The 15184-nt window shown below is 39.4% G+C and overlaps 1 protein-coding gene across 2 annotated transcripts in view; it reads right to left on the reverse strand.

The window, feature by feature from the left end:
- Positions 1–15184, reverse strand: part of SLC30A8 (solute carrier family 30 member 8) — a 46550-nt gene that overhangs the window by 19061 nt on the left and 12305 nt on the right. The window contains exon 2 of one of the 2 annotated variants that reach the window (XM_025922904.2): positions 14808–15007. In XM_025922904.2, coding sequence (XP_025778689.1) covers positions 14808–15007 — 200 coding nt within the window. Of the gene's footprint in view, positions 1–14807; positions 15010–15184 lie in introns of both variants that reach the window. The other variant, XM_025922903.2, reaches the window with a different exon arrangement.

A 15184-nucleotide genomic window follows, 5' to 3' on the forward strand; every position in this document is an offset into this window, starting at 1 on the left:
AATAGCAAGAGGTGTGGAATGTTGGAGGAAAAACCAGAAATGAGAGTTGAAAAGTGGGTTGGGGGACCCTCTTATAGGAAATTATGTCCTGCTAAAGAATTTGAATGCTATTCTATGGATAAGGATATAGAATATGGGAATCTAATGTGATATTGAGGCATAAGGTTGTGACATGCTCAGATTTGTATTTAAGAGAGACATCTTTGCCAGCAGTGTGGAGGCTGACCTAGAGGGAGAAGGAACTGGAGGTTAAGACACAACAGTGATAGCCAAGAAAATGCCATGAAGTCATGAAGTAAGACAGGAGCACTCATTTATGGATATGGCAAGATGTAGAAAGCAATGAACTGGTAACAAGATAGAAGAGGCACTAAGGACTACCTTCTAGAAACACATTCTTATTAGTGCCTGTGGGGTGTCAGGACAGGAGGTCATCAGGGGAGCCACTGGGCCTGGGTCTCATATTCACCTCAGCTCCAGAAGGTGTGCATTACATACACATAACATTTTGTGTGGCGAACAGAGACATACTGATGGGATCGAAAGAAGTAAATGTCTCTCTGACAACATCAGGCTGTGTCCTATTACTGGACAACTACTGTATGCTATTAATTCATGTTTCTAAAATCCTTTAACTATCTTATGAATAGCATTATTATACTATATAACGTGGCATATCAAAAACACATGGAGTTATTATTTAACAAGTAATTAAAATACACCACAGTTTACATAGGTGTGTTTTGACACTTCTTAAATTTTTAATACCAAGAACCTCAAAAAATATAAGTAGCCTAAGGCTCTGAGACACCCTGACTATAGTATGAAGCCAGCACCCTTATCAGTAAAGCTCGTGGGTATCAACCCCCCCAGCCATAGCTTTCTCTAAGAGAATTTTTGTATGCCGAGCTACTTACTGTCTTCCCCAGCCAGCCCCCAGCTGTTTTCCAATCTAGCAACGTCATGCATTCTCCATCACTCTTTGCACTCTAAACAGTCCTGCATCGGGGCATCTCTCTCTGACCATTCCCAATTGCTGCCAGTAATAGCCATACTTGAGCTGATTTCTGTGAGGTCTCAGTGTCTGTACATCTGCCTTTTCAAATAGGGATACATGCGTACATGTGCATGTTAGGGCCTTTCCATGACTAGTAATTTTCACAAGTAGTCAGAAAGGGTCCCAATTCAACAGGCTCAAAGGCCCATTAGGAGTGGACACGCTGATGCCTATGGCCTTCCTTAATTCCTTCCTCCAATCTGCTCCATGGCCAGTTCTCTCTCTAAACACAGCCCTATGACCTGGTTCTCCCCTGTTCTAAAAGCCAGCTTATTCCACAAGGCCTATAGAATTAATCCGGATTCCCCAGCCAGGCTTCACCCTTTTTCTTGAACCCCCAACTACCAGTCTAGTTTTATTCTCCATTCACTGTGTTTCATCTTACATCGCTGACTTAGATAGATTCTTAGATAGGTTTAATGGTAAATCATAAATGCCTAACTCAAACTAGCTTCAACAACAACAACCAAATGATAATTTATTGGGTCAAATAACTGAGAACAAATCAGGGTGGGATTGGATCTAGTGCAGGCTAATCCTAAGGTTCAAATAATGTTTGAGGGACTCTGCTCTGTCACTATTGTTATTTATTGTCCTACTGAAGATAGACTACTTTACCCTTAGCAAGAAAGGTTGGCCTCTGGAAGCTCCAGTTTATAGCATTACAGCATAGTATTTGCAGAGGATAGAGAGAGTCCTCCATCTATCCTCCCTATAAAAAGACCCAGAGATGGAATAATCCAGCTTGGAACCTCATACCCAGCCTTGCCTGTGAGCATGAGGTTTTTGGTCCAGGAGGAGCAGAAATGGAATTAGCACAGTGAGTAGGAAGAAGCTTCCTGAATAGGCAATATTTACCGCTACAGTGGCATCAAGAATCACTTGAGTTGCTTTCTTTTTTTTTTCTTTTGTTTTAAATGTTTATTAATTTTTGAGAGAGAGTGTGTGTGCAAGTGAGCAGTGGAGGGGCAGAGAGAGAGAGAGAGGGAGAGACAGAGAATCTGAAGCAAGCTCCTTTCTGGCAGCACAAAGCACGATGTGGGGTTCAAACCCAAGAACCCTGAGATCATGACCTGAGCCACAGTTGGATGCTCAACTGACTGAGCCACCCAGGTGCCCCTCAGTTGAATTACTTTCTAAGAATACAGATTTCCTGTCCTTTTGAGACCTACCCACTTAAACTCTTTCCAGGCAAGGCTGATATTTACTACCTCCTGGACCACAGCAATAGTCAGGGACCACTCTCTGCAAGGCCTTTTTTTTACCTCCCTCTTTTAGCCACCCCTCAATTCCTACACAAACTTCAAGTCCTGTCTCAAATCCTATATCCTGAATGTGGACATCCTAGATTCCCAAAAGTAACCTGAGAATAACAGTTGCATTCTCTGACCTGATTGAGAATGGCTCTAGGGAGGAGGTGAGGTCTGGTTGGGGTCTTGAATGATGAGCAGGATTGTGATGATTGTGGGGCACGAGGAGAGGCCTTTTCCATTCAGATAAAAAGACATAAGCAAAAGCTACAGAGACTTTAAGGTGCCACGATTATTTTGCATAGGATGAATAAACAGCTGAAACAGAAGAGTCATGTAGTGAAGCAGTAAAGGATTAATAGTCAGTTTGGCAGCCACATGGTGGAATGACTTGAAAGTCAAAGTAAGAATTTTTCATTTTGTCCAGGGTGCCAGAGCTTTCGAACATACCGATCTGTTTTCACATGGGGCAGCCAAGTGGGACCTAGCACAGAGGAAGCCTCTGAAGCAGCCTCTTCCTGCTACAACACCCTTGTGGGTGTACCCCAGTCATCAGTAAAATTTCCTGTGCTTGCCAGGATGGGGAGAAGGGTGTGAAGCACTGAATTAGGCAAGAAGGAGCCACTAAAGAATTTTGGAGACAGAATTAACATGATGAGAGCAATGTTTTAGGAAAATCAACCTAAAATCAATTCAGCTCAAACTCCAAATGATTCTGTGAGTATCCATTTAATTCCTTTACTGACAACATCCAGATTAGAACTCATAGATGAATTAATTATTAAGAATGAGAGGGAAGAGAGAGATTGATTTGTTCACTCCAAGTGAATAATTTTTCTTCCCTCCTTTCCTAGAAATATGTCATTTTAAAGCAGAATGCCAGGGCATAGGAAAGGTATGAGGAGAAAAGTGAGTTTTATGAATGGGAGACCATCTCATTTCAGACTGTTGATTAGACATACTGGGAAGAAGATGCCATCTGTTTTCACCATCTACCTGGATTCAGGGGAAAGCAGAGGAAGAAAGTAATGGAGAAAATGAGCCAGTTTATCTAACTGAATTGTGTTTGCATGAGGTGGTGTCAGTACTTTATCTGGAAAGCTATGAATTTCCAGAACATCACCTTTTAAAATCACACTTTTAAAAGTTTATTTATTTTGAAATAGAGAGAGAGAGAGCACCTATGCAATCTGGGGAGGGCACAGAGAGAGGGAAAGAGAGAATCGCAAGCAGGCTCTGCACTGTCAACACAGAGCCTGACGTAGGGCTAAATCCCACAACTCTAGGATCATGACCCAGGCCGAAATCAAGAGTCTCATTCAACCGACTGAGCCACCTAGGTGCCCCTCCAATCACATTTTGAATGGATTCTGTTTTTTAGATTTTCCATTTTGTCCATCTCTTACATGAGCAACAGAGTATTGTCCATGATCTTATGAATTTGAATAATTAAAAAAGAATACACATCTGGCATGAGTGTCAGCAGCTTTTCCAAGTGAATTTTCTAATTGGAACTACTAAAAGTAAATTCTTTGCAACCTCACCAAGCTATTAAGTTGGTTCCTTCAAAAGACTTATTGTGGGTCTAGAAATTGTGTGGTGTCAATTAATTTTATAATCTTTGACTAGAAAATTATTTGCCAACCCTGGATTTGTCTTGGACTGGATGAGTTGAAGTTCTTTTCCAGTTTTCAAAAGTATAAAAGTCTGAAAAAGGGGTGCCTTAGTGGCTCAGTCGGGTAAGCATGCAACTCTTGATTGCAGCTCAGGTCATGGTCTCATGGTTCATGAGTTCAAGCTCTGAGTGGTGCACTGTGCTGACAGCATGGAGCCTGCTTGGGATTCTCTCTCTCCCTTTCTCTCTGCCCCTACCCACTCATGTGCTTGCTCTCTCTCTCTCTCTCTCTCTCTCTATCTCTCTCTCTCAAAATAAATAAATGAAAAAAACAAAACAAAAAAGTCAGAGAAAAAAAAAGTGGTGCCTGGGTGGCTCATTTGGTCCAACTTCAGCTCAGGTCATGATCTCATGGTTCCTGAGTCCAAGTCCCATGTCGGCTCTCTTTTGTCAACACAGAGCCCACATTAGATCCTCTGTTCTGTTGTCTTTCTGCTCCTCTCTGACCTGTGCATGTTCTCTCTCTCTCTCTCCCTGAAAAATAAATAAACATTTAAAAAATAAATAAAAGTCTGAATACGAGTACACAAGCCATTAGACTCCATAGGTTTAAGAAACCAACTAATTCTGGGGGGAGAGAGAGATGGTGGTGATGTAGGAGGACGCTGGGCTCACCTCGTCCTGCTGATCGCTTAGATTCCACCCACATCTGCCTGAATAACCCAGAAAACTGCCAGAAGACTAGCAGAACGGACTCTGTGGAGCCAAGCATAGACAAGAGGCCCATGGAAGAGGGTAGGAAGGGCGGAGAGGTGGTATGCGCTACACGGACTGGCTGGAGGGTGCTGGGGCAGTGGAGGGGCAGCCCGCCTGGCAAGGCAGAGCACACGAGTCTGGCTTGCAAAAGCTGAGGGGCCGGACGGAGTGTGTTCTGACAGCCAGCGGGACTTAACATCTGGAATGTTACAAGTCAACAGCTCTGCTCTCGGAGAGCGGGGAGGGTGAGAGGATGAGCCCCGGGAGACAGAACTGAGCTCAAGGGGGAACAAAGGCACTGGCAAGTGCCATCTCCCTCTTCCATCCCCCAGCCAAAATTCCAAAGGGAACCAGTTCCCGTCACTAAACTTGCTTGCACCCCGCAAACGCCCAACACTGCTTCTGTGGATCCATCCCTCAGACAGGCCTGCCTCCCTCCTGGTGCTGCAGGGCCCCTCCCCCAGAGGACCACCAACAGCAAAGCGAGCTAAGCCTACCCCTCCCGCCCCTGTGCACCTTTCGGATCCACCCCAGCTAATACGCCCTTGGCCAGATCCCATTGAAGCAGCACCACAAGCCTGGCAGTGGGCAAGTAGCCCAGACAGGGGCCACACCACTCCACAGTGAGTCCTGCCCCTGGGAGATGGGAAGATAAGGTACACACCAGTCTGATGTGGCCCCAGTGGTGGGCTGGGGGCAGACACTGAGTCTGACTGCGTCCCCACCCACCAACACAAGTTACTCTGGACAGCACAGGGGAAGCTCCCTGCAGTTTGGAGCTACTGCAGGGACTACCCAAAATGACAAAACGGAAGAATTCTCAAAAGAAACTCCAGGAAGTAGTGACAGCTAATGAATTGATCAAAAATGCTACAAGCAATATAACAGAACAAGAATTTAGAATAATAGTCAAAAAATTAATTGCAGGGAATCAAAAAAGCATAGAGGACAGCAGAGAATCTATTGCTACAGAGATCAAGGGACTAAGAAATAGTCATGAGGAGCTAAAAAATGCTATACATGAGGTGCTAAATAAAATTGTGGTGGCCATAGCATGGATTGAAGAGGCAGAGGAAAGAATAGGTGAATTAGAGGATAAAATTATGGAAAAAGAGGAAGCTGAGAAAAAGAGAGATAAAAACTATCCAGGAGTATGAGGGGGGAATTAGAGAACTAAGTGATGCAATCAAACAGAGAGCAAGAGAAAGGGACTGAAGGTATACTTGAACAAATCATGGCTGAGAACTTCCCTGATCTGAGGAAGGAAAAAGGCATTGAAATCCAAAAGGCACAGAGAACTCCCTTCAGACGTAACTTGAAATGATTTTCTGCACCACATATCATAGTGAAACTGGCAAAATACAAGGATAAAGAGGGAATTCTGAAAGCAGCTAGGGATAAACAGTCCCTGACTTAACAAAGGTAGACACATAAGGGTAGTAGCAGACCTATCTACTGAAACTTGGCAAGCCAGAAAGGAATGGCAGGACATCTTCAATGTCATGAACAGAAAAAATATGCAGCCAAGAATCCTTTATCCAGCAAGTCTGTCATTCAGAATAGAAGGAGAGATAAATGTTTTCCGAAACAAACAAAAACTGAAGGAATTCATCACCACTAAACCAGCCCTACAAGAGATCCTAAGGGGGATTCTGTGAGTGAAATCTTGCAAGGACCACAAAGTACCAGAGATACCACTACAAGCATGAAACCTGCAGATATCACAATGACTCTAAACCCATATCTTTCTATAATAGCACTGAACGTAAATGGACTAAATGCTCCAACCAAAAGACATAGGGTATCAGAATGGATAAAAAAACAAGACCCATCTATTTGCTGTCTACAAGAGACTGATTTTAGACCTGAGGACACCTTCAGATTGAAAGTGAGGGGATGGAGAACTATCTATCATACTACTGGAAGTCAAGAGAAAGCTGAAGTAGCCATACTTATATCAGAGAAACTAGACTTTAAATTAAAGGCTGTAACAAGAGATGAAGAAGGGCATTATATAATAATTATAGGGTCTATCCATCAGGAAGAGCTAACAATTATAAATGTCTATGCACCGAATACAGGAGCCCCCAAATATTTAAAACAATGAATTACAAACATAAGCAACCTTATTGATAAGAATGTGGTAATTGGAGGGGACTTTAATACTCCACCTACAACAATGGATAGATCATCTAGACACACAGTCAATAAAGAAACAAGGGCCCTGAATGATACATTGGATCAGATGGACTTGGCAGATATATTTAGAACTCTGCATCCCAAAGCAACGGAATATACTTTCTTCTCAAGTGCACATGGAACATTCTCCAAGATAGATCACATACTGGGTCACAAAACAGCCCTTCATAAGTAGACAAGAATTGAGATCATACCATGCACACTTTCAGACCACAATGCTATGAAGCTTGAAATCAACCACAGGAAAACATCTGGAAAACCTCCAAAAGCATGGAGGTTAAAGAACACCCTAGTAATGAATGAATGGGTCAACCGGGCAATTACAGAAGAAATTTAAAAATATGTGGAAACAAACAAAAAAGAGAATACAACAATCCAAACACTTTGAGATGCAGTGAAGGCAGTCCTGAGAGGAAAATACATTGCAATCCAGGCCTATCTCAAGAACCAAGAAAAATCCCAAATACAAAATCTAACAGCACACCTAAAGGAAATAGAAGCAGAACAGCAAAGACACCCCAAACCCAGCAGAAGAAGAGAAATAATAAAGATCAGAGCAGAAATAAACAATATAGAATCTAAAAAAACTATAGAGCAGATCAATGAAACCAAGAGTTAGTTTTTTGAAAAAATAAATAAAATTGATAAACCTCTAGCCAGGCTTCACAAAAAGAAAAGGGAGATGAGCAAAATAGATAAAATCATGAATGGAAATGGAATTATTACAACCAATCCCTCAGAAATACAAGCAATTATCAGGGAATACTATGAAAAATTATATGCTAACAAACTGGACAACCTGGAAGAAATGGACAAATTCCTAAGCACTCACACACTTCCAAAACTCAAACAGGAAGAAATAGAAAATTTGAACAGACCCATAACCAGTGATGAAATTGAACCAGTTATCAAAAATCTCCCAACAAGTAAGAGTCCAGGCCCAGATGACTTCTCTGGGGAATTCTACCGGGCATTTAAATTTTTTTTTTCAACGTTTATTTATTTTTCTGGGGGACAGAGAGAGACAGAGCATGAACGGGGGAGGGGCAGAGAGAGAGGGAGACACAGAATCGGAAACAGGCTCCAGGCTCTGAGCCATCAGCCCAGAGCCCGACGCGGGGCTCGAACTCCCGGACCGCGAGATCGTGACCTGGCTGAAGTCGGACGCTTAACCGACTGCACCACCCAGTCGCCCCTCTACCAGGCATTTAAAGCAGAGATAATACCTATCCTTCTCAAGCTGTTCCAAAAAATAGAAAGGGAAGGAAAACTTCCAGACTCATTCTATGAAGCCAGCATTACTTTGATTCCTAAACCAGACAGAGACCCAGAAAAAAAAGAGAACTACAGGCCAATATCCCTCATGAATATGGATGCAAAAATTCTCAACAAGATACTAGCAAATCGAATTCAACAGCATATGAAAAGAATTATTCACCATGATCAAGTGGGATTCATTCCTGGGATGCAGGGCTGGTTCAACATTCACAAATCAATCTATGTGATACATCACATTAATAAAAAAGATAAGAACCATATGATCCTGTCAGTCGATGCAGAAAAAGGATTTGACAAAATTCAGCATCCCTTCTTAATAACAACCCTCAAGAAAGTCGGGGTAGAAGGAACATACTTAAACATCATAAAAGCCATTTATGAAAAGCCCACAGGTAATATCATCCTCGATGGGGAAAAGCTGAGAGCTTTTTCCCTGAGATCAGGAACACAACAGGGATGTCCACTCTCACCTCTGTTGTTTAGCATAGTGTTGGAAGTTCTAGCATCAGCAGTCAGACAACAGAAGGAAATCAAAGGCATCAAAATTGGCAAAGATGAAGTCAAGCTTTCATTTTTTGCAGATGACATAATATTATACATGGAAAACCTGATAGACTCCACCAAAAGTCTGCTAGAACTGATGCATGAATTCAGCAAAGTCGCAGGATACAAAATCAATGTACAGAAATCAGTTGCATTCTTATACACTAATAATGAAGCAACAGAAAGACAAATAAAGAAACTGATCCCATTCACAATTGCACCAAGAAGCATAAAATACCTAGGAATAAACCTAACCAAAGATGTCAAAGATCTGTATGCTGAAAACTATAGAAAGCTTATGAAGGAAATTGAAGAAGATACAAAGAAATGGAAAAACATTCCATGCTCACGGATTGGAAAAATACATATGGTTCAAATGTCAACACTACCCAAAGCTATCTACACATTCAATGCAATCCCAATCAAAATTGCGCATTCTTCTCGAAGCTAGAACAAGCAATCCTAAAATTTGTATGGAACCACAAAAGACTTCGAATAGCCAAAGTAATATTGAAGAAGACCAAAGTGGGAAGCATCACAATCCCAGACTTTATCTTCTACTACAAAGCTGTAATCATCAAGACAGCATGGTATTGGCACAAAAACAGACACATAGACCAATGGAATAGAATAGAAACCCCAGAACTAGACCCACAAAAGTATGGCCAACTAATCTTTGACAAAGCAGGAAAGAATATCCAATGGAAAAAAGACAGCCTCTTTAACAAATGGTGCTGGGAGAACTGGACAGCAACATGCAGAAGGACGAAACCAGACCACTTTCTTGCACAATTCACAAAAATAAACTCAAAATGGTTGAAGGACCTGAATGTGAGATAGAAAACCATCAAAACCTTAGAGGAGAAAGCAGGAAAAAAACCTCTCTGACCTCAGACACAGCAATTTCTTACTTGACACATCTCCAAAGGCAAGGGAATAAAAGCAAAAAATGAACTATTGGGACCTCATGAAGATAAAAAGCTTATACACTGCAAAGAAAATAATCAACAAAACTAAAAGGCAACTGATAGAATGGGAAAAGATATTTGCAAATGACATATTGGATAAAGGGGTAGTATCCAAAATCTATAAACAACTCACCAAACTCCACACCCAAAAAACGAATAATCCAGTGAAGAAATGGGCAGAAGGCATGAATAGACACTTTTCCAAAGAAGACATCCAGATGGCCAACAGGCACATGAAAAGATGCTCAACATCACTCCTAATCAGGGAAATACAAATCAAAACCACACTCAGATATCACCTCATGCCAGTCAGAGTGGCTAAAATGAACAAAACAGGAGACTATAGGTGTTGGAGAGGATGTGGAGAAACGGGAACCCTCCTGCACTGTTGGTGGGAATGCAAACTGGTGCAGCCACTCTGGAAAACAGTGTGGAGGTTCCTCAAAAAATTAAAAATAGATATACCCTATGACCCAGGAATAGCACTGCTAGGAATTTACCCCAGGGATACAGGAGTGCTGGTGCATAGGGGCACTTGTACCCCAATGTTTATAGCAGCACTTTCAACAAAAGCCAAATTATGGAAAGAGCCTAAATGTCCATCAACTGATGAATGGATAAAGAAGTTGTGGTTTATATATACACTGGAATACTACTTGACAATGAGAAAGAATGAAATATGGCCTTTTGTAGCAATGTGGATGGAACTGGAGAGTGTTGTGCTAAGTGAATTAAGTCATACAGAGAAAGACAGATACCATATGTTTTCGCTCTTATGTGGTTCCTAAGAAACTTAACAGAAGACTATGGGGGAAGGGACAGGGAAAAAAAAAAGTTAGAGAGGCAGGGAGGCAAACCATAAGTGACTCTTAAAGACTGAAAATAAACTGAGGGTTGATGGGGGGTGGGAGGGAGGGGAGGGTGGGTGATGGGCATTGAGGAGGGCACCTGTTGGGATGAGCACTGGGTGTTGTATGGGAACCAATTTGACAATAAATTTCATATAAAAAATATAAATGCAAAAAGCAGAAAAAAAGAAACCAATTAATTCTGATTGCTATCTATGATAGTGCAAAAGACAAAAAACAAACACAAATGAGAAAACAAACAAACAAAAAAAGTTAGCAAGTTCTGTTTTCTTCCAGTCTCAAATAATTACTAATTTGGTCCACCTTTTGTGTAATAGAAAATGAAGGCATAAAATTAGTAACAGTATAACGGTAATAGTGATAATAGGGTAAGTCATAGCTTATGATACTATATGCCTGGTAGTTTCTGGTATTCCTTTTACATTAAAAAATAAAATAAAATAAACTCAAAAATAATATATAAATTCAAATAATTTAAAATAAATATTAAGTCAAATAAATAACAAAGTCAAAACTTTTAGACTAAGTGCATAGCTAAACATAATTTTATTATTAATAAAAATATGGGATAAAAATAATCAGAGAAGGATATAACTCAAGATATTAAAACATGCAATAAGACTACAACCTTGAAGAAAGATGGAGGAAGTAACAAATATTTTTAAAGGCAAAATTATGAATTAAAAATAAAAGAAAAATTTAGATAATATATTCAATAAATAGATATATCAATAAATTAGACATCTACCAAGTTAAATCAAGGAAAAGAAAATATTTAAACAATATTAAAATGAGAAAGTAGAATAAGTTAGAGAGTTTTAGTATTAAATTGTCATGTTCCATTGTATGATAATAAGTTGGAAAATTTCATTGAGATGGCTGACTTTGGAAAACACAAATGACCCAAACTTACTCATGAAGTAGAAATTTTGAGTACATCAATAAATGAGGAAGAAGCAAACAAACATATGTTAAAAATTATTTCCAAGAAAGTCTCCAAAGCTAGACAACTTACCAGGTAGTTCTTAAAAAGGAAGAGATAGTTACAACATTACAAAAATGGTTTCCATTTTCTTATAAAAAGTGTCATTAAAACTAAACTTTTCATTTTCATATGTGTAACTCTAATTCAAAAACTTAGAAAAATAGTCCCATAACAGAAAACTATAGTTAAATTTCAATTATCAATAAAGATAAAAAAAATCCTAAAGATAATATGAGTGGCCCAGATTGAGCAATACATTGAAAGAATGGTCCACCACAGTCCATTTGAGTGGCACTGTAATGAGAGCCTATGAACATGAGCCCCAGAATTCAGACTGCCTGCCCACTTATTTCCGAGCTGTGGTACTCCAGTAGAGACCTTTACTCTCTGTGTTTCAGGTTCGTCATCTACATAGTGCAAATAATAATAGACCTACCTCTCAGGGATTTCAACAGGATTAAGTAAAGTAACACGATGGAAAGCATTCATCACAGTTTCTGGCACATAGTAAGCATTAAATAAATATTAGTTATTATCATCATAATGCCAGAAATGCAGAGATTGTACCATATTAGGAAATCTCTGAATATAACACACACCAGCAATGTGTCAAAAAATTTTTTAACAGAATATGTTTAAAAGAAAAGGTACTTGACAAAAGTCAGCAAGCATCCTTGATTATTTGTTTATCGTTTAAAAACTAAGGGGAGGGGCGCCTGGGTGGCGCAGTCGGTTAAGCGTCCGACTTCAGCCAGGTCACGATCTCGCGATCCGTGAGTTCGAGCCCCGCGTCAGGCTCTGGGCTGATGGCTCAGAGCCTGGAGCCTGTTTCTGATTCTGTGTCTCCCTCTCTCTCGGCGCCTCCCCCGTTCATGCTCTGTCTCTCTCTGTCCCAAAAATAAATAAACGTTGAAAAAAAAAAAAAAAAAAAAAAACTAAGGGGAAAAAAACCCACTTCATTAACATAGTGAAAATACTTAACCTCTCAGGAAGCATTTCACTTAACAGTTAACTAGTTGAACATAAGATTTGATTTAGCATAAGATATTATTTAACATGGTAAAAATATGAAACATATTTTTATTATTGAAAAAAAGAAATATAATAAAACAAACACATGCAAATCACCTTGGCAAGAAATAGGCTGTCCCTGTACTATAACAAACAAATAAGCAAACTAAAATTGCAAGATATTGATGAGAGACATAGAGTATTTGGATAAATGGAGAAACGCCATGTTCCTAGAAGAGAAAACTGAGTATTTTTAAAAGATCTTTGTTTCCAAATCAACTTACATACCAGTAAAATCATAATTTGATTTTGGAGGGAACAGAATACAATGGTTCTTGTGTTCAATTAGAATAATAAACAGAAATAAGTAGCCTTTTCCTTTTTTCTATTAAACAAGGAATAATAAGGAAAGAACAGATATTATAACATATAAATGTACATTAATTAAATATGTTACTACTAACAGAGAATAGCAATACAGATTGATGAAACCCACCTTAGAGGCAAACCCTGTTCTTTATAAAATATTGATGTGATGAAAAAAACATCAAAAATCAATGGAAGGAGTGATTAATTATTCTATAAATAATGCTGAAAACTTTGTTAACTATTTAGAAAAAGAATCTTTAATCCTTAGAGAATATTTAATCTCACAAAATAATTTGAAATTACATGCAAAAAAATTGAACAACAAAATGGTATTTGTCTTCTCAGTAGGCAGGAACCAAAGCACTAAAGTAGTGAGAGCAATAAAAGAAATCAGCTCAAAATGGAATGTTTCATACAATTACATATATAAAACATTAAAACTTACCCACATCAAACCAAAAACTAAAAAGTAAACAAAAAACTAGAAAAGTACTTATAACAAGTATAAAAATTTCAATATCCTAACAGTATAAAGAGCTCTCAGAGATCAGAACAGAACATTATAAGTTATCTAAAAAACAAATGATCAGGAGACATTAAGAGGCAAGCAGGAAATGCATCAACAAAGTGAAATACAGATTACTAATAAGCTTGCAAAAAATATTCTAACAGTAACAAAGAAATGAATATTAAAATAAAGCATATTCACCTATACATGAATAAAGATTTTTAAAAGATTAAAATATGGGGAACCAGGGTGGCTCAGTCAGTTAAGCATCCAACCTCATTTTGGCTCAGGTCATGATCTCACAGTTCATAGGATTGAGCCCCATGTCAGGCTCCACGCTGACAGCACAGAGCCTGCTTGGGGTTCTCTCTCCCTTTCTGTATGCCCCAACCTGCTACTGCATGTTCTCTCCTCCCCCCCCCTCAAAACAAATAAACTTAAAAAAATAAATAAATAAAAGATGAAGGGGCACCTGGGTGGCTCAGTCGGTGAAGCATCAGACTCTTGGTTTCAGCTCAGGTCATGACCTCACAGTTTGTGAGTTCGATCCCTACATTGGGCTTCACATTGGCAGTGTGGAGCATGCTTGGGACTCTCATATTCTCTCTCTCTCTCTCTCTCTCTCTCTTTCTCTTTCTCTGTCCCTCTGTCCCTCTCTCCCTCTCTCTACTCCTCCTCAGCTTGTGCTCTCTCTCTCTCTCTCTCTCAAAGTAAATAAATAAGCTTAAAAAAATAAAGATTAAAATAAGTTTTGATAAAGATTTGGACAGTAATGCTCATGTACAGCAGGCAGACATATGAATTGTTTTAAGCTTTCTGGGTAGCAGTTTGGCAGTATGAATCAAGAAGTAATAAAAATATTTATATCCTTCAATCAATTTTTCCACTTTTAGGAATCTCTTTCAAGGGATTAACCAGAGAGGCAGGCGGAGTTTTATTCACGAGTTTTCATTGCAGCATTGTTCATAGCAGGGGGAAAAAAAAAAACTCCTTAAATTTCTAACAATAGAGACATGGTTATGTAAATTACAGTGGAGCATATTATAGAATATTGTTCAGGCATAAAAATGTTTTTGAAGGATATTTGATGGCATGGTCAAAAGCATTCAGTATGCCCTCAGTTATATTTTAAAAACCGAGTTATGAATAGAAAAATATATTGTATAAAAATACTCCACAATGTTATTAGAGGTTAGTACTCAAATGTGGGATGGTAATGAATTTTATTTTGTTTCTTAATATTTTCCAACTTATCTACAATGAGCATATTGTTACTCCATACTTACAGAAAATATGAAATCTTTCTTTAAAAGAAGAACTTACATAACCCTCCTGCAATGATGTGGGGTTTTGTCTGTTTGCTAGTTTAATCAGAGAAGTCTTTTTGAATAATACTCACCCACGGCCTCTGCAATCATGAAAACGAAGCATATTCCTGAAGCAGCACAGAGTTTCCACTTGGCATAGACTTGCTCGTTTGCTCTGTTCTCTGTGGCCTTGGAGTTGCTGTGGCAGTGATAGATGGCTCCTGAGTCCAGCTCCTCTGGCTTCTCTCCAGGACATTGATTTTTATTCAAGGATTTCTGCTGGAGTTCCACGCTATGGATGAGTTTGACAGAAGCAAGAAGTGAACACGGTTGCAAACAAATACCTCACTGACAGCCCTACCCATTCTCAGAACTGATAGAAGGACATTTGCTAACTAGATAGGAAGTTACAGTTCACAGCTCCTTCTATAAGAAATATCAAGTGTATGGGGCGCCTGGGTGGCGCAGT

This window comes from Puma concolor, chromosome F2 (genome assembly GCF_028749965.1).
Source record: "Puma concolor isolate L17-30 chromosome F2, mPumCon1.1.hap2, whole genome shotgun sequence".
Taxonomy (NCBI): Eukaryota; Metazoa; Chordata; class Mammalia; order Carnivora; family Felidae; genus Puma; species Puma concolor.